Source organism: Coturnix japonica, chromosome 2, assembly GCF_054131305.1.
Source record: "Coturnix japonica strain WE chromosome 2, WE-NBRP24, whole genome shotgun sequence".
NCBI classification, from domain to species: Eukaryota; Metazoa; Chordata; class Aves; order Galliformes; family Phasianidae; genus Coturnix; species Coturnix japonica.
This window is the reverse complement of record NC_140664.1, coordinates 12,054,673-12,079,670: the sequence shown is the minus strand read 5'-3', so window position 1 is coordinate 12,079,670 and position 24,998 is coordinate 12,054,673. Positions and strand designations below refer to the sequence as shown.

Here is a 24,998-nt window from a genome sequence, read left to right as displayed (position 1 = left end):
TTTCTATACCAAATTTATGGGTAAAAAGGAAAATACGTTTTGGTCCTTAGAAACAATTTAAAAAGAAAAGGCTGCAATCATTCATTTATTTAGGATGCAGTCAAATTTCTACAATAGAGTTCAGCTGTTTAAGTGACTATATATTAGCTGACAGCACATTTCATTCTAAAGCAGTATCATTACTTTAGTTGTGACTTAGATTACCTGTTTTCCTATGAAATGAACAGGGACATACGCACACTTATTGTTACAAGCTGACTGCTATCTTCTTATTGTTCAGTATTATTATATTCACATACTGAAAAATTCACCAATCAAGTTCAGAAATAACTTTGCTTTTGCGTTTTTATGCTACAGCTTTCATATTCTTTCAAGATGGATTTTTAACTCGACAAAACACGGGCATGACATCTCTGTTAATTCTAATCCTCTAGCACACAGATTTCTCTCTGAGGAGAAAGCATTTCAGTTACTCATCACCTCATCTTTCCAGAAGGAATTACGAGCATTTAGCTGTGCACCACTGATGAATCCAGCAACTGTGGCAGAGCTGCAGTCAAGCATAAAGCTCTTTGCAGTGGTGCTCCATCACAATGGAGTAAATTAACTTTTGGCTGTAGACTCCATTCTTCCATGGAATCTCAAGTCTACACAGAGCAGACATGATCTCATTTCAGGATTTTACTTACTTTCATCTAACCACTCTGTTTTCACCACCCACAAAGAAAATGGCTTTCAACCCAAATTACAGTACCTGACTTGGAAGAACAAAGGGTAATTTGCTATGCCAAGACCATCCTAGAAGTCTATATATATCGAACACTGTGCTTTCTCAGCCTTACTCATCTGAGAAACTTAGCCAAACATTGATGGTAGGAGTACTAAACTTGTCTACTTAGTGTGAAAGCTTCTGAAAATAAACATTAGCAGTAAACTGGACTAAATACAGAAAGGCTTAAATCTTATATTTTATTACGTAACCACTATTTTTTTCATAGTTGAAGTGCACCTAAAGATAGTTGAATGTGCGTACTAGAATATACTTCAACTACAGTTCAGATGAATTCAACTTACATTTCTTAGGTAGAGATTGGGGAGTTGGTTTAACTCCCCGATCTGACTCACCAAGGGCTCAGAGCAGCGCTGATGCTGATGCTGAGGCACGGGAGACTCCCAGTGGCATCAAAACCACCCTAACACTGTTGTAAGCTAACTTGAAACAGCATCCAACGAAGGCAAACAAGTATCATTGGAGAAACTGTATTTAAAAAGACTACATGACTGAAAACTACCTTCTTAGTTACAGAAATTAGCAAGAGAAAACAGTAACACTTTATTAGATTATAAAGTCTCAAAGTTTCTTCACTTTAATGTAAACTTGTTCTGAAAATTCATGACTTTCAATAGGAGGCTCTTTTCCAGTACATCAGTAAGGATTTTTTCCAAGTTTGAGTCTCATGATGAACTTGTGGTTACATCTAAACATCAATGGATTCATAGACAGGAAAAGGTTACGATTTTATAACATGAAAAGTAGACTCCAGAGAGCTTAGCATTTTATGGGAAACAGTCTTTTCTGATATTTCTATTTTTGTGAAGTGTTCCAGTTCAAATGGGTGATTCACCATAAAATGAATCCATTAAAGACTTAGCGCCACAGACTAATCTTTTCATAGATTACACTACACTCAGGATATGACCGTTTTAATCAAAAACCAGAGCATAAGCCAGAAGTCACATCCCAAGAAATAAACAAGTTTTCCTACAGGTAAGTGTGCATTGACAGTGAAAAAGCAGCATGAATTCCTGAGTTTTCCTGGTAGAGACATTTTATTAACAGAATAACACAAAACAGTGTTAATTACTGACCAAGTACATGCTGTTGACTGTCTGGAAATGAATAATCTTGTAAAATTTCTTTAAAGCTACTCACTGATTCCTAATACCTCCATGTCAACTTCCAGCAGCATACCTCACTACGAGGGACAGCAATGCTAAGTAACTGTTATGCAGAGCAAACACACAGTTTATAAACATCTTTCTTACTGCAGCATTTAGCATCAGCTTCATAAAATAAGATCTTTGATCCATACATAATTCATTACTACTTCTATTCTTGTACCATGCTTCCTAACTACAAATCAGTACTTACTTCTGGGGTCTAAAACATAGTACACAACTGAAATATATTGCATGCTATATGTATATACATTATGTATGTACATTTCTTATTAATTTATTAATAAAACAACAATCAGAATCCATGTCACATTAAACAAAAGAACTTCTCTTGTCCACAGCTAAGTGCATGCCATCCCTTTTTACAAAACTTCTCTGCACTTCTGCTAGGAAAAGATTCATCAATGACAAAGCGCATCATGAGTTTACAGCCAGAGGAGGAATGCTCCCAGTGGAAATAAAGGTTATGTATTGCAGCAGATCACAAAGCAGCACACACTCAGTTCAGCACTAGCTTGTCTGTTTTGTGTATAAGTTAAACGCTGATCCCTGACCTCTCAGATGAAAGCGTATTACAACACATGCCCCAAAGGCTGTCACAAAGATCTCTTCTGCAGCTTACTGCTGCTTCCACCTAAACCAACAGTGAAACTGGAGGATATCAAAATGTCCTTAAGAACAATATGCTTCATGTTAAAAAAAAGCTACGAAACAAGTAGATGAATTAACGACTGAACAGGTATACACTGCTCAAGGTTAAAATTATACTGAATGCAGCATATACACACAGGAAAGCAGTATGTACCCATTAGTGAGCTCTACAAAGGTATGTCTTCCTATATAACAAAGCAATACTAAATGCAATAATTTCTCAAACATGCACCACAGTCGTCACGAATGTGTGAAGCACATCCCAGCGAGAGCAGGATAACCACAAACTTCACTTATCAAAGCAGAAGTCCTTCCAGCTGTGATTACTTAACAATACACACTCTTAAGGAAAAATAAGACAAAACAAAACCAACACGCAGAAGAATAAAATATCTCCTTTGTTCATTTTAACTGCCAAGAGGCTGAGACATGAATGGTCGTCTCAATAGTCAAATACAGGCTGTGGATTTCTGCATACTACACCTTGGAAAAATCAATTCCTTGTGCTGACAGAATCAAGAAGGCTACAATTTACAGTGAAAACAGGGAAGAGGACAATAGGAGTAGCTGTAACACTACAGCAACAGGTCTAAGACAAGACCCAAACAGACATGCTCCAACACTACTTGCAGGATGGAAGCAGTACTTAGAGGATTCCAAACTCTTCTCTAAATGCATGAGTTAAATGGGATTCTCTGCCACCTTGTGTACAGAGGGCAAACTTATACAACACTGTGTTACACTTTACAGCGAACTACTTTATAACTTCTCAACATTTCCATCAAGACAGTCAGGTACTGACTGTTACAAAAGCAGCGATGCCTGGACGACTCAGGAAGAAATCAAAACCTGATGTATTTATGTAATAATCTAATAAGGTTTTCAGTTTTATCTGAATGTTGTTTTAGACTGATGGAAAACTATCAGTGATGAAAGCTAAAAATAAGTTTTATGTACTAATTAAAGGTTTATATGAATAACATGGGAGTAATGAAAGACAAAAGCTTTCTTTAAGTTCTAATGGCAATGTGAAAACTACAGTCTGCTCTCAGCCTTGGCATGTCTTACCTTCAGATCTCATAGAATCATAGAATCACCAAGGTTGGAAAAGACCTAAAAGATCATCCAGTCCAACCATTCACCTCTTACCAATAGCTCCCACTAAACCATGTCCCTCAACACAACATCCAGCCTTTCCTTGAACACCCCCAGGGTCGATGACTCCACCACCTCCCTGGGCAGCCCATTCCAGTGCCTGACCACCCTTTCTGAGAAGTAACACTTCCTAATGTCCAGCTTGAATCTCCCCAGCTGTAGCTTGAAACCATCCCCTCTAGTCCTTTACTGCTCTTAAACAGGATAATTTGAGGAAGAAATAAAAGTTTAACAAGACATGATGTGCCACTGTGCCATTGGGATGCTAAACAACGTTCTTCCTCCACAAAATGGTGACAGTTTCATGATTTTATCAATTATCTCTTCTGATTCCTTTCTTAACATAATGAAGAGCTATCAGTGTTTTAAATGCTTCTCTCTCACATCTTCCACATGACCACAGGAGGTTCCCTACTAACCCAGAGGAGTCTCATTTCATATCAGCCACTGTTAAACAGTTACAGCACTTTCAATGAAAGTCCTTTAGCAATTCTGAGAACTGTAAACTCCACCAAGCCATCCAATAGAATATGTGAAAACATGGACATACATTTCAGCAAGGTTAAAAGAGAACACACAGTGAACACAGTTCCGCTTCTCTTACCAAAAAAAGAAATGGACATGAGACTTAATGCTTCACAACAGAAGAAAACAGAACATCTATAAAGTTGTAAACACATCACTTACTGCTTTGACTCGTGGTGACAAACCTCCAACGTTGGATCATTATAGATGAAAGCCGCTTCCAAATCATTGACCCTTACTCTGTAAATCCGGCACTGTTTACTGTTCAGTTTGATTCTATTCAGGTTTGCAACCGTGGGAAATATTGTCAGTTCCACATAGCCCTATGAAAACACAAATCAGCACTTCCTTTAAAATCTTAGCCAGTCCATCAAGCAAAGATAAATTAAAAATAAATCTAATGAATTTCCAGAAGAAAATCACGGGTAAAATATTCATTTTGTACCTAAAAAATAGTATTTTATTGTAGATATCTAAAATACATTTTATTTCGTATAATCTAACAGGTGAATATTCCCAGTCACAAAATAATAATCACACAGAATCACAGAATCACAGAATTGTAGGGGTTGGAAGGGACCTCTAGAGATCATCGAGTCCAACCCCCCTGCCAAAGCAGGCTCCCTACACCATGTCACATAGGTAGGCGTCCAGTCGGGTCTTGAATATCTCCAGAGAAGGAGACTCCACCACCTCCCTGGGCAGCCTGTTCCAGTGCTCCGTCACCCTCACTGTAAAGAAGTTCTTCCGCACATTTGTGCGGAACTTCCTATGCTGTACTTAATAATAAAATATAATAATAATTATAAATAATAATAAAAATCAGAACCTGAAAAGGACTGATAACTATATTTATTTTACTGGAAAATATCTGCCTCTGCTGGCTACATATCAAGTCCATTTCCAACATTTTTCATCCCCATGTTTTAGGTTTTGGCATCTAAGCTTGAAACAATGACTCTAAGTAGACACCATTCAGCCATACATCTACATTCACAAATAGTCTCAAAGCCTTGAGGCCCCGTCAAATCTCATGAACTCACATGGAAGCTACAAATATCTTTATCCCTAACGTCAATTAATACTGTTAAAAGTTAATTCTTGACTACAGATTGCTTTGTGGTATCATCAACTTTCCTTTAGAAAGCTTTGTTTTAAAAAGCTTTTCCTCACAGAGGTTAGAGCAATAACTATTACAGGGTGTTTCATTTGAGGCATCTCTACAAATAACAGACTTAAGAGAAAGTATAAGAAGCTGAAGAACATAATCAGCTTGTGTGTGCAGCTGTTACTTCTAAAATCATGAAGGAAACCCACACTTCCTGTTTCTTCTTTCATATTTTATTAAAACATACTTACAACGACAGATTTTCTCTGAAAATTTATGTTGTTGATACAAACTACCTGGTGAGTCGTGCTGCAAAAAGGAGAAAATTAAATTAGTCAGGTCTTGCACAATTCTCAATATTTAAAATCATATTTCAACAGTTATAAATGAACACTGATAATACAGTATATGGTATAGACAAATTCTGCATACAGCATATATCTGTAAGGGGAGAATTTGCATTGGCCTAGTTATTTTAGCAATGGGCAAATAGCTGTGGCGTCCCTGTTCAGTGCAGAGGAGTTGGACTATATGGCCCTCAAAGGTCCATTCTGACTCTAAGGGTTTTGTGATTCTATGATTCTCATATTGGTAATGCCATGCAGCTCTAACAATTGCTATCTGCAGAACCTGCTAAGTTGCTTCTCTTACGTCATTTACATAAGTAGGTACTATGTAAAAAAGTCATTGTATGCATGTTTACAATTAAAATGTTATAATAATTTATTAAACAGTTGTGATATATTAATCAAGATCAAGTCAAACACATCCACTCAAGTTTTGAGCTGCGTATCAGAACTCCTGGTAAATAAAACTGTGATTTCCTAAGTGAGAGATAAAATAATAACTCCAACTTATTTAAACTTTCAGAACTTTTTCCTACATATTTTCTGCAGTTGACAGCATCTATTCAACACTCCACTGTACTGACTCAAGATACAGCCTTGTACTAATGCAACTTTTACACCGTGTCACACATTGTACGAACATACCCATGACTGAACATTAAGAAAGGGCTTGGCTACAACTGAAAGACTTCAATGAAACTCCGACAGGAGAATTATAAAATCTAGCACCCAGTGAATTCAAACATCACCTCCATACCAAAATCCCTACGATACCATCAGTAGTTCTGTTTAAAAACATACGGATTTGTCAAGAAATCACAAAGTTATGAAGATTCTCTGCCATCCACAACCAATTTCTTCACAATTTGGCTATAAACTAACTGTAAAAAATGATTGTTTCCTCAGACCTCCTCAGCACAAACACTTGCTTTCATTTATAAATATACTTGTGTTTAGACATTAAAAAGCCTGTGAGACGAGAGGGCCTGACACACCAGTAAGAATGAAACGTGATAGTATCATCTGTGGTGCTGATACTGCCTGGAAAGATCTCTAAACTCTGAGGAGATCAATGTCACAGAATCACAGAATGACCCGGGTTGGAAGGGACCTCAAGGATCATGTAGTTCCAACCCCCCTGCCTGGCAGGGCCACCAAACATACACCTTTACTAGATCAGGTTGCCCAGGGCCCCGTCCAACCTGGTCTTGAACACCTCCAAGGACGGGGCATCCACAACCTCCCTGGGCAGCCTGTTCCAGGGCCCAACCACTCTCCTAGTGAAGAACTTTCCCCTAACATCCAACCTAAATCTTTCCTCTTTTAACTTAAAACCATTTCCTCGTGTCCTGCTATTGTCAGCCCTTTCGAAGAGTTTACTCCCCTCCTGGGAGTAAGTTCCCTTCAGGTATTGAAAGGCTGCAATGAGGTCACCCCGCAACCTTCTCTTCTCTAGGCTGAACGTCAATTTCTTGGCACGAAGCGACTGCAGCTTTACAGCCTTTTTGTGCACGAGATCACACAAGACAAACCCCACAACACACGTGTACTGAGAGCAAGCTTCTCCAGCTGAGGAGGCTGAAACTCTTTGGACAACCACTGCCCAGCCTGGGACCCGGCTCCAAATGCATCACGATCCGAAGCATAACAATCCTTTAAGAAACAGATACTTATAATTTGTACGGCCTCGGGCTCTCAAATCCCTTGTCTCCTTTCTTCCTGTTCATCCTGACGGGCAGCACTGCGACACACCACAGGCCGTCAGAAGGGCACCAGCATCCTCCTCGCTCGGTGGCCACGCTGCAGGCAATCCCTCATCTCCACAGCGGGTCCTCGACCGACGGGTCAGGCATATCCAGCTCGGCTCAGCACCATGATTAACATAACCCTTCACGAGGTAACTCGCAGCCCCTCTGTCTGCTGGGGTACGACACCAACTCACACAGCAGCCACGGGAACCGACCGGATTAATGGACAGCAGTTCCCCGCTGACAGGACAGCTGGCCGGGACAGGGGCTCGTTGTTATGCACGTAGCTCCGTGCTGGGCTCCCTGTTGTCGGGCTCCCTCAGCAGCTCGGCCGCCTCCCGCCAACGCGCCCCGCCGCGGCAGCCGCCGCCATTTTGTCGGCAACCTCTAACCCCGCCGTGTGAAAGGTCACAGGCAACGAAGAAGGAACTGGGTCAAATCTCTCAAAAACGCATTTTATTTCTCAAAGCGGCGATAGGGTGACTCTGTAAGGCACCCAGAGGTGAAAAAAAAATACCCAACCAAAAAACCCCAGAAAGAACCGTATGGGAGAGGGGGGGGATGGGGGGGGGGGGGGGGGGGGGGGTGTCAGGGCTCCTGTCCAGGCGCATGCGCTCTGCGCGCCTCTGGCGCAGGGCTGAGCGTAACGCGCGCATGCGCACAGCCTGGTTTTAAAGCTCCTCAGTTTGTGGGTAGGCAGCAAAATCACATTAAAGAACCTTGACTTCCAGCATAATTATAAACACAAAGAAAAAGCAAGAGGCCAAAGGAAGGTGGAAGTGGGCTGCAGACACTGTGTTTTCTTAGGAGAGGGGAGGAAGAAGCAGCATTCACTGCTACTCCGTACGATATTCTCCGTTTTTAAAGCAATGTTTTTTTATGAGACGGGTCTTCTGGAATTATAAAGTTTGACGCCATTGTGCATTGAGGAGCGAGCGTGTTTTGTCAGAAGGGCACCAACCGTCTGCTTCTCTGCACATAAGTCTCTACAGGGGAAATACATAGATGGCATTAGCGTTAGACGTGCCCTCATACATGATGTGCAGTGAAATGACTGTGAATAAGGCCATAAGCCATATCTAGATCTATAAATATGGATCTAATCCAACAGGTTTAGCTACAGCTCCCATGAGCGGGGCTTCTATTCATGTAGATTTGTAGCAATTTAAAACATAGAACTTCAGACATAACTACACAGCTGGAAGTCAGCCATGCAGAAAGGGAATATAAACTCTAATTATAGCGTAATTCTGCTTAATTGGTATCTTTTTCTTTCTTAAATACAATCGTATTTTAATACATCCTTACTGGATATAAGGGATAATATCCTCTTCTGTCCACTTTTCCCGTATGCTGAATAAGCTGTTGAATCTTTCCTGATTGCCTTCAGGTAAGTCTTCTACTTTTAGCAGAAAAATGGTCTCTGGTCTTGAGGCTTTATCCACAAGAGCCAAACCCTGTAGATCAGCATCGTAGAGAAAGCTTTAATTAAAATGAACAACGTAACTTTCTTCATTCTACAGTGAATCCATAAGAAGTCGCTCTCTATCTCCAAAGCCTCCTAGAACTCGCTTCCAGCTGCAAGGATGATATCAGACATAGTACTTATAATGCTGACAGAAATACAGCCAATCCACATCAATCCTCAGTACCGGCTCCTGCTGGAGAGGAGCTCTGCAGAGAGGGACCTGGGCGTCCTGGTGGATGACAGATTGACCATGAGCCAGCAGTGTGCCCTTGTAGCCAAAAAAGCCAATGGCATACTGGGGTGTATTAAAAAGAGCGTGTCCAGCAGGTCGAAGGAGGTGATCCTCCCCCTCTACTCTGCCCTGGTGGGGCCTCATCTGGAATACTGTGTCCAGTTCTGGGCTCCCCAGTACAAAAAAGACAGGGATCTCTTGGAAAGAGTCCAGCGGAGGGCCACTAAGATGGTGAAGGGCCTGGAGCATCTCCCCTATGAGGAGAGACTTAGGGAACTGGGTCTGTTTAGCCTTGAAAAAAGAAGGCTGAGAGGGGACTTGATTCAGGTTTATAAATAGCTGAGGTGTGGGAGCCATAGTGGTGAGTCTGGTCTCTTTTCAGTAGTGCGTGGGGATAGGACTAGGGGTAATGGGCTGAAACTAGAGCATAGGAAGTTCCACATGAACGTGCGGAAGAACTTCTTTACAGTGAGGGTGACGGAGCACTGGAACAGGCTGCCCAGGGAGGTGGTGGAGTCTCCTTCTCTGGAGATATTTAAGACCTGCCTGGACGCCTACCTGTGTGACGTGGTGTAGGGAGCCTGCTTTGGCAGGGGGGTTGGACTCGATGATCTCTAGAGGTCCCTTCCAACCCCTACAATTCTGTGATTCAATCAATAAAATCTAGATATAACACTAAATAATTCATATCTTTACCTTAAGCTGATCGAGACTGGTTGACATCCCTTCAGGGACACTCTGTTGCCAAACTTCATGAAAATCCGATAGATTGAATTTAACTGCATTTTGCAAAAGCATTTGTGCTATAGCTCTGCATACTTTATCCTCACGCATTTCAAAGTAAACTTCCCCTGCTGAGAAACAAAAGACACAATAGCTTGGATTCTTGCTTTTTTGATAGTAGAACAGAGAACGGCTTCAAATTCCCATTCTGTCCTCTTCAATGATATCTTCTCATGCTGAAGAACAAATCATCTTCTTTTCCCTTTTTCACAGTAACACTTTCCCACAGTTTTCATTCCAACCTCTGAATGTATTAAAGCGTTTGCTGCTTTAGTTGAACAATTAAAACTTACTTCTGCAGTCATCCTTGTAATGCCAGATTACAGGAACAAGGAGAATTTCTTTCTGTTCTCACTTGGTTGGCTAAATGTCTCTGAAAGTCAGCCATAAACATTGCCTTCCACCTTTACAGTCTCCCTTTAATTCAAAACTATTCCTCAATATACTGACCAGAAAAGGACAATCTGTATTGCTACAACTGCTCTCCTGTGTCCTGTAAGGTGGTGTGCAATTTCTGCTTTGGTCAAAGGTGAGATAAAATCAGCCATGGAAAGAATTTAAATGAAGGCACTGACCTATTATGTACATATATGTGACAAGCAATGGAGATTTAGCCAACGTGACCAATGAATGGATCTTGTAGTGCAGGTCAGGGGAGGCAAAGTAAAGTATCTGCTTCATGTAAGATGAATTCAGGGAGATCTATAATCCACTGCACAATTAATAGCACTATCAACTGCTTAAATACGTGACACCCAAGGTCTCCTATAGTATCTATAAAGAGATTGCATTCCATTTTTACAAGCAATCTATCTTCAGTCGCAAAACTATTTGTAAACATCTAGTATATAACTTCAGGTACCTCCATCAGTTCTTTAATTTTCTCTAGTGTCTCTTACAATTCAGCAGCTTTTTCCTATGGAACTTTCTCTAACAATTTTACTCATTTTTTATCTCACTGTTCACTTCTTCTTTTTACTTAGTGTTTACTTTTAGTGTAGCACATTCAGTTGCTTGAGCCATCCTCATAAAACTTTCAGTTATTCAGTAACTATTTTGTGTTTCAAATTTAAACATACGTGCTTTTCCAAACTTACCATCATCGGTGTATTTCCTTCCATAGATTAAAAGAATATGCTCTATCATCTCTCTGAGAGAGGAAAAAAAAAAAAAAGACAGCTTTTAAAACTGTGTTATCGTTTCCTATTTATGTCATATATGTCATGTATTTTTCACAAGTGCTGTCCCTCAGTTTGGACCAGTGCTCATCAGCACGTGTATCAGTGACACAGACAGTAGGAGCCTCAGCAGCCTCAGTGCAGCCTCAGCATGTTTGCTGGTGACATCAAGCTGAGTGCTGCAGTTGACACAACAGAAGGGAGAGATGTCATCCAGAGGGACCTGGTCAGGCTTGAGAAGTGGCAAACAAGAATCTAAGGTTTAACAAGGCCAAGTACAGAGCGCTACACTTGGGTTGAGGCAATCCCAGGTATGATTACAGAGAAGAACACATTGAGAGCAGCCCTATGGAGAAGGCCTTTCAGGTTCTGATGTACACAAGCCAGCAGTGTGCTCTTGCAGCTCAGAATGCCAACAATATGCTTTACTGCATAGGGCAACTGTTTCCCTCTACTCTGCTCTCAGAGGCTGCACCTGGAATACTGCATCCAGGCATAGGGCCTCCAGCACAACAATATCCAGAGCTGTTGGAGCAGGTACAGAGGAGGGCCATGAAGATGATCGAAGAGCTGGAGCCCCCCTCCTGTGAAGAAAGACTGAGGGAGCTGGGCTTGTTTAGCTTGGAGACGTCTCTGAGGAGACCTCATTGCAGCCTTCCAGTACTTAAAGGGAGCTTACAAGCAGGAAGGGGACTGACTCTTTACACAGTCTGATAGTGACAGGACAAGGGGGAACAGCTTTAAAGTAAAGGAGAGGAGATTTAGGTTAGATGTTAGGAAGAATCTTTTTCCTCATAGGGTAGTGAGGCACTGACACAGGCTACCCCAAGAGGCTGCAGTTACCATATCTCTGGAGACATTCAAGGTCAGGTTGGATGGGAATCTGGGCAGTCTGATCTGATGGCTGGCAGCCCTGCCCACAGCAGGAGGGGTAGAACTAACCTATCTTTAACGTCCCCCACCAGCCTAAGCCTAACTCCAGTCTAGCTGCAGATATTAACTCCAAAGCAAAATTTCTTTTTGAGCAAGATCAAGCCACAAACTACTGTAAACTTGAGACTTTAAACGGTTACATTAAATTACATGATTCCAGATCCCCATAGAAGAAACTCAGCTCTTACTGAGTACTAACACCAAACCATCTCAGGTATTACAAAATAACGAAGTGCAGTCTGTGGGTCAGTACATGAAAAACATTTAAAAGAAATAAGGAAACAGCTTATGGTGCTGGCTTACATGAAGGAACTGACTAGATGGGCACTATGTTTGGATCTAATCTGTCCTCTAAAAAGCTTATAGCAGTGTTTTCCTAGGTAGATACAGCTGAGAGCTACTAATGCCCTAACATATTTTAGGGTCAAAGAAAGTTTATCATTAATGCCCCAGTAAATGGAATCTAGGGTTATAAAACAACTAACAATCTAATAGACAATTAATAATGATTTAATTAATAATCATTAATCATGGCTTACACAACTTTAAGTACTAAAAACAACTGCTTACGTGGGCTCTAAAGGTCCAAGCTCCTCAAGACACGTACGTAAAGGAACCTTATTCAAAGACCAGGACTCTGAGTCTATCAGCTGAGTCACGTGATTCAAGAGCTTCATCTCATAGTCAAATTCTAAAACTCTCCAATATCCTGCCAAACAAAAGAGAAAAAAACAAACCCAACACATCAGTGTTAAGAGGAAACAAATACTTTGACTCTGTTCCTGTAAAGGAACATTACAGAAGTCTGGGTATTCCCATCTTGAGGTAAAATGTGGAAAACACCAATAATTCAGGCACAAAACTGCCTGATCTAGTGGGGTGCAACCCTCCCCATGGCAAGAGGTTGGAACTAAATGATCTTTAAGGTTCCTTCCAACCTAAGCCATCCTATGATTCTATGATAAGCAATAAGCATTCTTTAGAGATAAATACCTTCAATTACACAGGCACCCATAACCTGCAGCTGGTGCAGTATTTCCTCTTCACTTGCTTGAATCAGACTTAGCAAATCTGCTGTTGTATACTGCAACAAGGAAAACAAAGGAGATGAAACAGGTTATTCTTAAGCCAATTCTGCTTCAGAAAGCATGTAAAATGCATTACACCACAATGAAAGAAAGAAGTACAAGTCTGATGACATTCTTCTCCAAGACTGAGTTTTCTAAGTTTCACAGCTCTCTGGAACTTCTCCTGTAATTTAGTTTCTCAAAGGGTAATTAATATAAAAACTGGTTTAACTATACAGAATTCTTTGTGCTGTGCATTCCCAGGATGTCAAACTAGCTCATGAAGGCATAATAAATTATGTGTAACAGCAAGATTGAAAACTAAATGTGTTTTATCATTCCTAAATCACATATCTTCAAGAAACTCTCCTCATAAAGGGGAAAATTACAAATCTCCTTCAGTGTTGATTCTTTTAGTACTGGAAAACTGATAGCTTACCAGCTAGTCAGTGTAAGTGCTAATAATTACCAATGTGTAGCAGGCTTAAATATCCATTCCCAGCTACAAGGCAGTGGACTCACGTAGATGACTTACTCTTGATGCTGTTGAAGTCTGTTCTTTTGCACTATCTGGCCCTTCATAAGGATCTTCCATCAGAAGCTTCCTCAGTTTCTTCAGTTTAGGTCGACATCTCCTTAATTCCCAATAGTGATTGGAGAAACCAGTGATCTACAAGAAAACACAAGGACCCTTACAGCATTTTAATCTACAATTTGTTCAGTTGCAGTGAACATGACTAAGGGACCAGCTCACTTCTACATACAAATGATAGGCTGTCACACAATCACTGTCTAGAACTTAGTATTAAGATAAAAACCCTTCCTATATTACCCTGTTTCCATATTGCCTCCGTCTTCCCATGGGTGGGATCTACTCATGGTCTTCTTATATCTCAATACATGAAATTTCACATCATTAAGTAAAACAGACAACAATAAGACAGTAGGCTACACTTCCATGCAATAAACACAACATCTCTGTTTCAATTAACAAACCATCTCTATTAGTTATTCTGGTTCCATACAGATTTAAAAGGTCCATCAGGAAGCTCACGTGTAATCAGTTCAACTACCCTAATCTAACAAATCTTGATCTTCCAAGTAAGCTGAATGAAATGGCAGATGCTGTGGCTGTAACTATCAGTCTGCCAAGAGGTACAATGCGTCATCATGAGATTCCAAGAGAAGAGCAATGAAACCCCTAAACCACTGAGCAAACACCGCACCTTGTGCTATGTCTCACAGTTTGCCTTCTTAATACACCATGTAACAAGCTTTCAGAAACAGAACTCTAGAAATTACTCCTATACAAATCACATTTACATAAAGCTGACAGATGCGACTTCAGAGATTAGTGAGATCTCTGAGCACAACAAAAAAGAATATGGAAGAAAATTATTTTCTCATTAATCTATTTTGGTTGGAATTTACTTTTTCCATTCGCTGAACTTATGACTTCATGGAAGAAATGATGATATTGATGTTCTAATATTCATCTAAGGACAAGCAGGGTTACTCCTAAATGATGTAATTATATCCATTAGAGCAAATAATGAGCTAGTAATAATATTTTCCTATCTATTTTCGGAAGGATTTTATTAACTACACTTCAGAACAGCAGAGAACAATGAATTCTTTGAACTCAGCTCTAAAATCACCCGCTCCAACAAATCTCCCCAGATGCCAGTTGCAAAAAAGAGTAAACCTTGAATATATTTCTGTATTTAAAACATAATAATAATGACATGGTAAAATCTGCCTTTTGGGAAAAGCACTCAGAAGCTTATTTTTAAAATAGCTGCCAACACTGAGAAATCAGATATTCTTTGAAACCTTTTAATACTTACCACAAGTAATTACTATCCACTCAAAATAAACATAAGTTTGGACTTCTTAGAAACAATAATTAACATACATTACGGATGGAGTTCAGTTGCCTACACAAGAACCCTAGAGCCATTTTGGTCACCCAAAGGTATAGCACGCCCCTTGTGTGTAAGGCATGTTTGTAAAGACATCTCCTGGGGCTGTCAGATACACAAAGAAACTACAGGAGACCTGCATCCTTCTAGAGCGGCAGCTCACAGCTGGACCAATACCACAAAGCACCAAAAATGGCACGACAAGGTTATGTTTAGGCAACTGAATCCCACTCAAGGTTTCACGTAAGCACCTCAAGAAATTACACAGAATAAGGGATTCGAGAATTAAAGCAAATAAGTAAAAAACCCAGAAAGGTATACCTGTGAATGAATAATATTACAAGATGCTTGATCTGCATTCAGCTCTTCTGGAGTTTTGCAGCCAGGAATAAACAGCAGCATATTTGAGGTATCTGCTATTTTCATGTCGTATGTTTTATCTTTGCTGCACAGCACTGCTTGTTCATCCTTTTCACCACGGATTACCAAGCTGAAAAAGAAAAGCACAAACCCATGCATTTGAACCTCTATTTCAGGATGAACAGCTATTAAACTCGTCTGATTTTTTTTCCACATTTACAAATTAGTAAAGGAGCTACAAACTGCAGTTCTATTTAATAGTGGCAGTCATGTTATACCAAAATGTAAAGATGTAATTGTCAATTAATCTGAAGTATCTTCTATGCTTTTTCTTTTTGAGTTTTTCCACTCTGAAACACAAGTATCCATGGCTTTTTACACAGATCACAGCCTCACCTGCCTATTCACATAAGGGACTAGTGATGCTTAAAGTTCATGAACCTTAGAAAGTAGATAATGGCTAAAGTTGTTCTTTATTGAGGACTGGAACTAGCCCACTAAGGAACAGGAAGCAAATAGAGACTATCTGTTGTGCAGTGTCCTTCACATAACTCCCATAGAGAAATCTGCATATTCTCTCAATCTAATTCCACACAGAAAAAGCTACAACCATCCAGCACTTTCAGACAAGGAGCAAGGCACAGCCCCTTCTTCAGCTCATATACTTGCAAACAGAGCTTCTTAATGAGGAACAACCAACACAACAAAGCTCAGCTATGCCCCAAGAGTCATCAGTACCACTCAGCCCTGAGGACTTGGGAACAACTGGCACCTAATCAACCTTCCACCGGGTATGAACAGCACTAACAGACGTCACCTTCTCCACTCAGAAGGCAGTGAAGCACTGGCACAGCTGCCTAGAGAAGCTGTGGTGCCCCATCCCTGGATGAGCTCAAGGCCAGGCTGGACGGGGTCCTGAGCTGGAACAGAGCTCCAAGATCATCCAGTCAACCGATCACTGCAGACGATCACCCCGGTCCCGGCCCGTACCTGCGTCCCGCCTCCAGCTCCTCGCACAGCCCCGCCTCCAGCTGCAGCAGGCAGCACTCGGCGGCGCCGCCCTGCGGGCCGAAGCTGAGGCAGTGCACGGCCGGCAGCAGCTCGCCGGGGTTCAGCTTGGCGGTGCGCAGCGTGGCCTCCACCTCCGAGCGGCTCCTCATGGCGGCCAACGCGATACGAAAGCGGCGCCAAAACGCAGGAGGCGGAACGGGGCTGGGCGGCGCAACGGGGAGGAGCGCTGAGGAGGGCGGGATGCGTTGGTTCTGTGGCGGCCTTATAGGGCGCGGTTCTGAACGGCCTGCATCCTCAGTAGACCTCAGAAGGGGAAGCAAATCACCTTGATAGTTAAATCAACTATCAAGCAAGATTAGCTTTGGTGTAGTTGCTCAAGTGCCTAATGTTAATGGAAATGAGTGTTAATGGAAATGAGTGTTAACGGAATCTTGTCGGCTAACATTGACAGAAGTCAGCCAAACACAAAACGGATTGCTGAAGATTATTATATTCTTGCCTTTGAAGTTCCTGGCACCGTATAATATTTCCCAGGGCTCATCAAGGGCTCAACAAGGATATAAACATCAAGGATGTGAACAGCACAATAAATCAGGGACAGCTGTGAGAAATCAGAGAAAATACATTAAGATAACTCCAAAGCTCCACAGCTAAGATATAAAACAATGAGCTGTGAGATAACATTTGTGGTAACACTACACATTACCAGTATCAAGCTCTAGATATCAGACCTGTCATTAGGACTATGACTTCCTAGGTGTGATTTCCATTCATGTATTTGGGAACTATAATAAAATCTGGGAGAAAATTGGGCTACATCTAATGGGGCATTTAAATTAAGATGCACACGGTAGAAACTTCTGAGTGACCTTCAAAGCACAACATAGGTAGCTATGAAAATAAAAGATAGCAAAGGCAGCACTGGAAATATGGGCATGGCGCAGAAACTGAATACTGTAACAAGTTATCAGCATGCTGATAATTACACAGTTTACAGTTACAGTTCTACAGAGCATTGCTCTGTGTCATCTGGCAAGTTATCACTCATGGCCTTGTTTCCTGATTAACTGGTATCTGTACAGTGTACTTACTAGGGCTAGGGCTAAGCCTTGCAAGTACTTTGCAGCAAACAGTTCTGCAAATGATGTGCCCATTTCATCTGCATAAGTCTGAAATAAAAAAAAAAATAAAAATATATATTAATAAATAATAAAATAGCATGAGAAGAAAATCCAGGTAAAATACAGCATATTTTGTGAAATATATTGTGTCAGGAAAGCATTACATAGGAGACACACAGGGCAAGTTAAAACAATACATCTTAAGAACTCTGTCCATCAAAATCAGTGTTGGCAAGATCAAGAAACTGTAGAGCAAGTATCTGTTTCCGTGTAATTCTTTTATTTATTTGTAATAAATTATTTGTAATAAATTAGAGGGCTTTGCCATTTTGCAGATCCCTAGGAAATGGTATGAGTATGGAGAAGGAGATCATCCAGTGCTTATATTTGTGAAGTGCTCAAGTAACTCAAGTAGGACTATGATATAAGAATAAAAAGGACAGGGTGAGTGGAAATTATCAGTTGAGAAAATTCTGTGATCTGGAAGAATTAAAAAATAATAATAAAGAAAGATTTCTCCTCTTGCGGCCTAGAAACTCCCTTTGTAGCAATTAGCATATACTACAATTCATTGTTCTACAGGACAGAAGCTTTTTAGATTGGTTAGAGTCTCCTGGTTCATAAACCATCCTCCTTCCCTGGCTTATAGTTCCAGAAGACCTTTACTAGGAAAAGCTGAAGATTTTATTATCATCTTTTTTAATTACTTTGAAGACTTCTGAGAATTTAATCAGTTTCAACCTAGGTTCATGACTGTGGTATAGCACTGTATGCTGTGTATGTCTTTTTAATACAATGACCCTGATTCTCTATCAGTACCATGCATGTAGCATATCTGTCTGCTCCTTATTGTCCACTGAATGTGTTGGCAGTGAGCTACAGCACCTGACAAAGCACCCCTGACTCTATCATCGCACTCATTAAACCTTGAGCTGTAGCTTTCCAAAAATTCCAAGAATGACATTAGCTTGACCTTGTCGTTCTCAGCTTTCCTCCTGGTGCCAAATGGCTGGAGGAGCAGATTATTCCCCTCCCACCCTGCTCCCCAACACACTTAGGAGACCATCTAAAGACTAGATTGTCCTTCTTAGTCCTACACCATCTGCTTGACAAGAAACTGCAAAGAACTCTGCAGACGTCAACATTTTATTCTGAAAGTCCTAACTATCTGCAATATTTTTTTCCTTCTCCTGAATACCAGAGGTTGTTGTGGAGCCAAACATTTTATTTTCCCATTGTGTCAATGAGTTGTTGGAATTTTCTTACAACTCTATGAGTAATGATTAACAGTGAGTGCATCACGAGGGGCATCAATGTCTTGAGATACTGAACAGTTTGACATCACATGGTAAACTATAACCAAAGAACAAGGGTAACCCTGTTTTCATTGCACAGATGCACTGGTGGAGATCCGCAATTGTGCCCAACTCAAAAAATAGCTTTACTGCCTATACAGTTAGGAGAGACCCTTGTGGTCTCATCATCTCCCATCTAGTTTTGTTTCTAAGTCAGTGGGCACTGGGGTCTGCCAAATTTGTTGTAAGAAATATAAAGGTATGGCCAACTCTCTTCTGTGTTGGAGATATGCAGTGAGGGAGTGTTCTGAAATGCTTTCTATACTGTTCTCTTTTCTAACTTCTCTAAGAGTGATGATCTGAGGGCTCTTCTCCAGAGAGCAGTCAATGCAGGCAGGGAAGAAAGGTCTCGTTGCTGTTGGTTGCTGTGGAGACAGGCAGCATCCCACTGCAGAGACAGCAAGGACAGGGAGGAAAAGCTCTGATGGACATCACAGAGAAAATGTATTCCTTCTACCTTCTGTCTCAGCTTGGCTCTGTTGCTTCAGTCTTTCCTCCAGCTTCTCATCCCTGGTTGATTCTCTCCCTCTTTTCTTCAGCTCAGGTTTCACTTCTTTATTATCTCTTCTGCCCATTCCTTATCATGTTCTTTCATGTGCCTTTTCTCCGCATTTCACCCCACTTTCCTGAGTGTATCTGTCTTGCTGAAGTTTGCTTTCCAGACAAAATCACTGATTCTTTTCTCTTCTATTGAGAGCTATTGGGCTATTGAGAGCCCAGCAGTGCTCCCACTGCAGTTCAGCCTGAACAGTATTGCTATTAGGTTCTATAATTCAACAGGCCAGATTTTGTTCTTATGAGAGAAGACTGTTATGGTCCTGCTTCATCCCAGCAGCCTCTGTATGTGCCTATGAGATAATCATAGAATCACAGAATGGCCTGGGTTGAAAAGGACCACAATGATCATCCAGTTTCAACCCCCCTGCTACATACAGGGTTGCCAACCACCAGACCAGGCTGTCCAGAGCCACATCCAGCCTGGCCTTGAATGCCTCCAGGGATGGGGCATCCACAACCTTCTTGGGCAACCTGTTCCAGTGTGTCATCACCCCCTGTGTGAAAAACTTCCTCCTTTTATCTAACCTAAACCTCCCCTGTCTCAATATGAAACCATGCCCCCTGGTCCTTTTCACTATCAAGCCATGTAAACAGTTGTTCCTCTTCCTGTTTATTTTTCCCTTCTAAAATTACTGCTTCTTTTAGCAGTCCTTTCCTTTGTCGAGCATCAGTTCACAGTGACGTTCTGACAGGCATTTTGATACTCAATTTCCCACACGGACCACTGGGTGGCAGAGCGATCATGCACAAATTTAATGCATAGAGTGCTTCACAGAGACCAGTTAGGACAATGAGAACAGATGCTGGTGAATGCAGATTCTCTAGTAAGTTCTGATACATAAGCTTTCAAAGCTGGGTTCAATGCCAAGTCAAGCTGTCAGCTCAAGAAACAATGATTTAAGCAAAACTGTTTTTGATCTCGCAGATACCAGGGCGTATTAACGCAGAGGTGGAGGACAGCCTAAGAAGCTGTCTTTTACCACTTAGAATATAGGAGTTGTCTTCACACTTGAGATGAGGTTTACAAAGAAGCTCCCTCTCAGCTGTTAGTCATGCCTGCCAGCTGACTCACACCTCCCAGCCCCAGTCAGGTTATTACAGAAGTCCTGAACTGTAACCTGGACTAAATGTGTGATGAGGAACAGAGCTGGCTGCATGAGTTTGTAATTACTATCAATTAAGTGCAGGATAGAATAAGAGAAAACAAAGCAACAAAAATGAAAAAAAAAACAAAAAACCCTAATGGAAATGCATATTAAATGTTCAGAATAACATTCCTACTTGTTGACAGGTAAATATTCTTGTGATGCTCAAAATTAGGAATTATTACGAAACTGTTGAAGATGCAAAACAAGACAAGTTAGAAACTGTTCCAGATACATAACAGACAGTGTAACGGAACCAATGACATCACTGAGAGTGCAGAAATCAATTACATATTGGCTAACAAAAAGGCGAGTTTAGCAGAGCTCACTATCAACAGTTACTGAGGTTACAGGTCTGATATGGATTTCTCATTCTTTTTTCTTACCAAAGCTGTTTATTTCCATGAAATGTTTCTCTGTTGACAGGAGGAACCTGTATCTGCCTCATGGTAGTGCTATTTGTCAGCCTGCATATGAGTCTCAGTATCTTTGACCCAGAGAGAACCTGGGTATTCAACACAAAATGGAAAAGCTGAGTAAGGATAGGCTCAGAATGCCCCTTTTAGATCATCTCTGCATGTCTTGGGATCAAGATGTCTTTTTCTCTATACTTCATCTTGTTATTATAATCAATGCCAGGTCAGCGATACATGTAATATAAGGATCTGAGCAGAAACAAGTCTCACTTGTGCTGAAATGTTAAACATTTCATAATCTTGCTTGCAGAAAATGAATTAATTGTGATAGATCCTCCTGTTATCTCACCATGGTGGCTTTCACAGGAACTTGGATGTTCTATTGGAAAAAGAGAAGTATAAAACATGCCTTTTTTTTTCTTTTTTTATTTTTTTTCTGTGAAAACTTGCTGACTTTTCCTGTGGTTTATCACAAGACTAAAATTAGCCTGGCCAGATGCATTCAGCCTTTTGAATCACACAAGCACTGATTCTTCTAACCAGTTTCCAGCAGACAACTTAAATTGTTCAAGCTCAGAGCAGCAAATGAACAGCAATGAATGTAATCTATGCAGTGCCAAGAATGGGAAATACTATTGTAAATGGCATGAAAAGAGGAGGGCAGGCTGGACAATACCTGGTAGTTTCTCTGCTTTCCTTTGCCAGACTTCTGGTACTAAGGAAGTTAACCAGCTGAAAAACAAAGACAACTGAGTTTTCTTTGCAAATAAGCACGGGAATATAAAAAACAAACAACAATGACAACAACAACGAACACTCAATCAAACAAACCAAAAAAAACCACACAAAACCACACACACACTCCTTTTTCCAGAGTGCTGCAAAAGCTACTTAGATGAGAGGCCAATTAACGGCCAAAATCGTTATGTTTTTCTATCTTTCTCAGTAAGAGAAGAACCGGGTATTTTTAAACGTGATGTTTACATAATGCTGGCTTTGACACAACATGTGTTACAGAAACCAGAACTGCAAACCAATTGAACAGCTCGTCTGCCAATGCCTTTTATCCCTGAAGTTCTTCATCTTTTGCATGTGATAATCAACGCCTCAATCAATGCCTGAATCAATGCTCCATCATTTTCCTCTTTCAAAGCACCTAGTCATCCCAGCAAGGAAAGATCAATCTATGTGACCAGCGCCACAGAAGGAAGGAGAATGTACATAAGAACATAAGAGCGTGTCCAGAAAAGAGCAGCAAAGCTGTGAAGGGTCTGGAGCACAAATCTTATGGGAAGCAGCTGAGGGAACTGGGATTGTTCAGTCATAGAAGAGGAGGCCCAGGGCAGACCTCACTGCTGTCTACAAATCCCTGAAAGGATATTGTGGTGAGGTGGGGGTCAGCCTCTGCTCCTGGGTAACAGCAATAGGATGAGAGGGAATGGCCTCAAGTTGTGCCAGGGGAGATTCAAGTTGGATGTTAGGAAGCATTTATTCTCAAAAAGTGTGGTCAAGAACTTGAACAGGCTGCCCAGGGAGGTGGTGGGGTCACCATCCCTGGAGGTGTCCAAGAAACACTCAGATGTTGTACTAAGGGACATGGTTTAGTAGGAAATATTGGAGGAAGGTGGACGGTTAGACTGGGTGATCAGTCTGGCCTGGGAGGGAGGACCAGGCCAGTTTAATCTCTTACTAGATCTCATGTTTCTATAGCAGTCTGTGCATTAAAACATACAAGCTAGAAACATCTAAACAGGTCAATTTATGTAGCTTAATTCTTGCTCTTGACTCTGAAACGTGATCCTTCAGGGTTATGTCAGCTAACCATCAAGGAGAGACATCAGGTTTGGGATGATTGATACCTAATCCCTTCCCTTGAAGCACACTGTGGATGTCAGATACTTCAGTGTGAACATGTGGAACAAATTACAAATGGGATATCAGTGTGGAAAGGCAAACATGGCAGCCTATGAGCATTAAATAATTCAGTACAGGAAATTGCACTGACCTGCGAGAATAATCTGATCTGCAAGGAAAGAAATGTGTTTCAGGCTGCAGTTCCACAAGCACACAGAGTCAAGCTGCTGCCTTGTCACTGCCGAAACACAGCTTCTTCCCCTTCTTCCCCTCCCTCTTCCTCCTCTCTATTCCTGCTCTCAGCCACCCAGGCCCACTCCACCTCTGTGTCAGCACCAAGCCCATGAGATCCAAAGCCACCTGCATGGCTCTGCTTACCGGCCCATTCCTCCCTCCTTGGCCCAGTTTTCCTTCACTCACCACCCACTGGTCAGGGGAATTCTTTGAGACACACTGAGACATTCCCTACAGTGACTGTGCTGGGCTGGACCAGAGGTGCAGCTGGCCCAATTTTCATCTCACAAGTGGCTGTGAACAGATGCTGGGTAACAGCAGAGAAGGCACATGTGGAACTTCTTGCAAGTGCTTGCCTTGCTTCCAATTATTTTTAGCAGAGAATTTTCTCAGCTGGACGTGGCTCCTGTCTGCTTCCTAACCCTCCTTGCACTTATTTTCCAACTACTTGTCCATTTTATCCTTGACTCCAAGTTGTTATTATTATTACTTTAATCAAGAGCCTCCTTTATTGTAAATACTTCAAGTCTATATGGGTTGTTTGGAGATTAACCACCTCTTTATTTTCATCCTGATTTATACTGGGCTCAATTCCTTCATGTGATTCCTTGTTAATGCTTATCCTTGTTCCGAAACCACTGTTATGGTCATCCAGCTACGACAATATCACAAATACGAAGCAGATGCAGTTTTCCAAGCACACAGTGTGCGCAAGCAGAGAGCAGCGCAATGAGTGCGCAATCAAGGCGTACCTTGATTATGCTTTGTTGCAAATGAAAACCCTTCTCGGACCACTGCAAGAAGTGGCCTTGGACTTGTTTCCATCCTGCTGCTTTTTTCCACCAGCAGTGCTAACAAAGGGCGTTCATGACCTCGCACTTCCAATCTCAAAGACTGAATATACAGAGAAACGCATTTCAGCCCGCAGGAATTCTGCGGTCGCCGTCGCCAAAGGGACAAAGAGGTGCGGCGGAACGGGGCAACGTGTGATAGAGGCCCTCGGGCTGCGGGGGAGATGCGCAGGGAGCCGGGCAGCGGTGCGGACAGCGCGGCCGGGGGCATCTCCGCGCACCCCATAGCCGGGGTATGGGGCAGAGAGCAGCCCCAGCAGAGCCGCTCCCGTGCCGGGGGCTGCCGGTGCCTCCCTGCCGTGTGACAGCCGGGGGGGGCCGCTGCTGCCTCGGCGAGCCGTGCCGTGGCGGCCGCAGCCATGTGTTTCTCTCCCCGCCCGTGACACAATAACACGGGAAGCGGGGCGGGTTTTGGAGGGGGTGGGGGGGGGAAGCGAACCGAAACGGCGCTCCGTCTCCTCCAGGTGAGCGCGGCGGGGGGAGGCTGCCGGTGTCCCCGGCCACGAGCGGGGGGATCGGGGCTGCAGCGGCTGCAGCTGCGGCCGGGGGCTGGAACCCGCTCCCCTCAGCTCGCTGCGCTGTGCCCGCAGGCGGCGGCGATGGAGGAGGGCATGAGCAGTATGCAGCAGAAAGCGACCGAGCTGGAGCACATGGCCGAGGTCCTGCTGACCGGCGAGCAGCTGCGGTAAGCGGTGCCGTGCCCCTTCCCGGGCTGTGCTGTGGGACCGGGGTCCCGGCGAGCGGCGGGAGGGATGGGATTGAAGACGTGCCCCCTGGAAGCCGAGCGCCTGCCCCGCTGCCCGCCCGGCCCCGGCTGCTCGCAGCCCGCAGCCCCCGGACCGCTGCGATATCGCTGCGGATTGGGGATCCCCGCGGAGATAGCGGGGCTGTGCGGCGCCGAAACTGTTAATTACAACGCCTGACTCAGTTAATTTTTAATTTCTGGGATGTGCTCGGTGCGCTGTCTCAACCCATTCACTACGGAGGAGACCAGAAATTGTAAGGCTTTCGGCTTGT

General features: G+C 42.4%; 3 protein-coding genes across 14 annotated transcripts in view; 1 reads left to right on the top strand and 2 right to left on the bottom strand.

Moving 5' to 3' along the window:
* The window catches only part of TAF2 (TATA-box binding protein associated factor 2), a 53,728-nt gene extending 45,846 nt beyond the window's left edge, over positions 1–7,882 (bottom strand). For 9 of the 10 annotated variants that reach the window (XR_014943304.1, XR_014943306.1, XR_014943305.1 and 6 more), the window contains exons 1-3: positions 7,420–7,882; positions 5,650–5,704; positions 4,453–4,613 (exon numbers count right to left, since the gene is read on the bottom strand). Coding sequence is in view for 5 of the 10 variants with exons in the window: in XM_015856197.3 (XP_015711683.2) it covers positions 4,453–4,613; positions 5,650–5,704; positions 7,420–7,472 (269 nt within the window). In the remaining 5 variants the exon portion in view is untranslated. Of the gene's footprint in view, positions 1–4,452; positions 4,614–5,649; positions 5,705–7,419 lie in introns of those variants that run through there. The other variant, XM_085539363.1, reaches the window with a different exon arrangement.
* A 52-nt stretch (positions 7,883–7,934) lies between these two features.
* Positions 7,935–16,632, bottom strand: DSCC1 (DNA replication and sister chromatid cohesion 1). The gene is made up of 9 exons (XM_015856199.3): positions 16,427–16,632; positions 15,398–15,566; positions 13,690–13,824; positions 13,081–13,171; positions 12,658–12,796; positions 11,074–11,126; positions 9,890–10,047; positions 8,802–8,950; positions 7,935–8,479 (listed from the first exon to the last, which is right to left on the bottom strand). The coding sequence occupies exons 1-9, from the start codon at positions 16,594–16,596 to the stop codon at positions 8,371–8,373; spliced, it is 1,173 nt and encodes a 390-aa protein (XP_015711685.2). The 5' UTR covers positions 16,597–16,632; the 3' UTR covers positions 7,935–8,370.
* Positions 16,633–23,827: 7,195 nt separating this feature from the next.
* DEPTOR (DEP domain containing MTOR interacting protein) overlaps positions 23,828–24,998 on the top strand; it is a 63,435-nt gene continuing 62,264 nt past the window's right edge. The window contains exons 1-2 of one of the 3 annotated variants that reach the window (XM_015856230.3): positions 23,828–24,094; positions 24,572–24,666. In XM_015856230.3, the coding sequence (XP_015711716.1) occupies positions 24,581–24,666 (86 nt within the window). In that variant the 5' untranslated portion in view covers positions 23,828–24,094; positions 24,572–24,580. Of the gene's footprint in view, positions 24,095–24,387; positions 24,667–24,998 lie in introns of those variants that run through there. The other 2 variants (XM_015856229.3, XM_085539359.1) reach the window with 2 other exon arrangements.

Bases quoted from the DNA above. Each gene is read 5' to 3' on its own strand.
- DSCC1 (XM_015856199.3), bottom strand. From the start codon at position 16,596: ATGAGGAGCCGCTCGGAGGTGGAGGCCACGCTGCGCACCGCCAAGCTG. The intron at 11,127-12,657 runs GTAAGCAGTTGT...TTCCTCTCTCAG, and splicing joins CTTGGACCTTTAGAGCCCAC to AGAGATGATAGAGCATATTC. The intron at 10,048-11,073 runs GTAAGTTTGGAA...TTTGTTTCTCAG, and splicing joins AAGGAAATACACCGATGATG to CAGGGGAAGTTTACTTTGAA.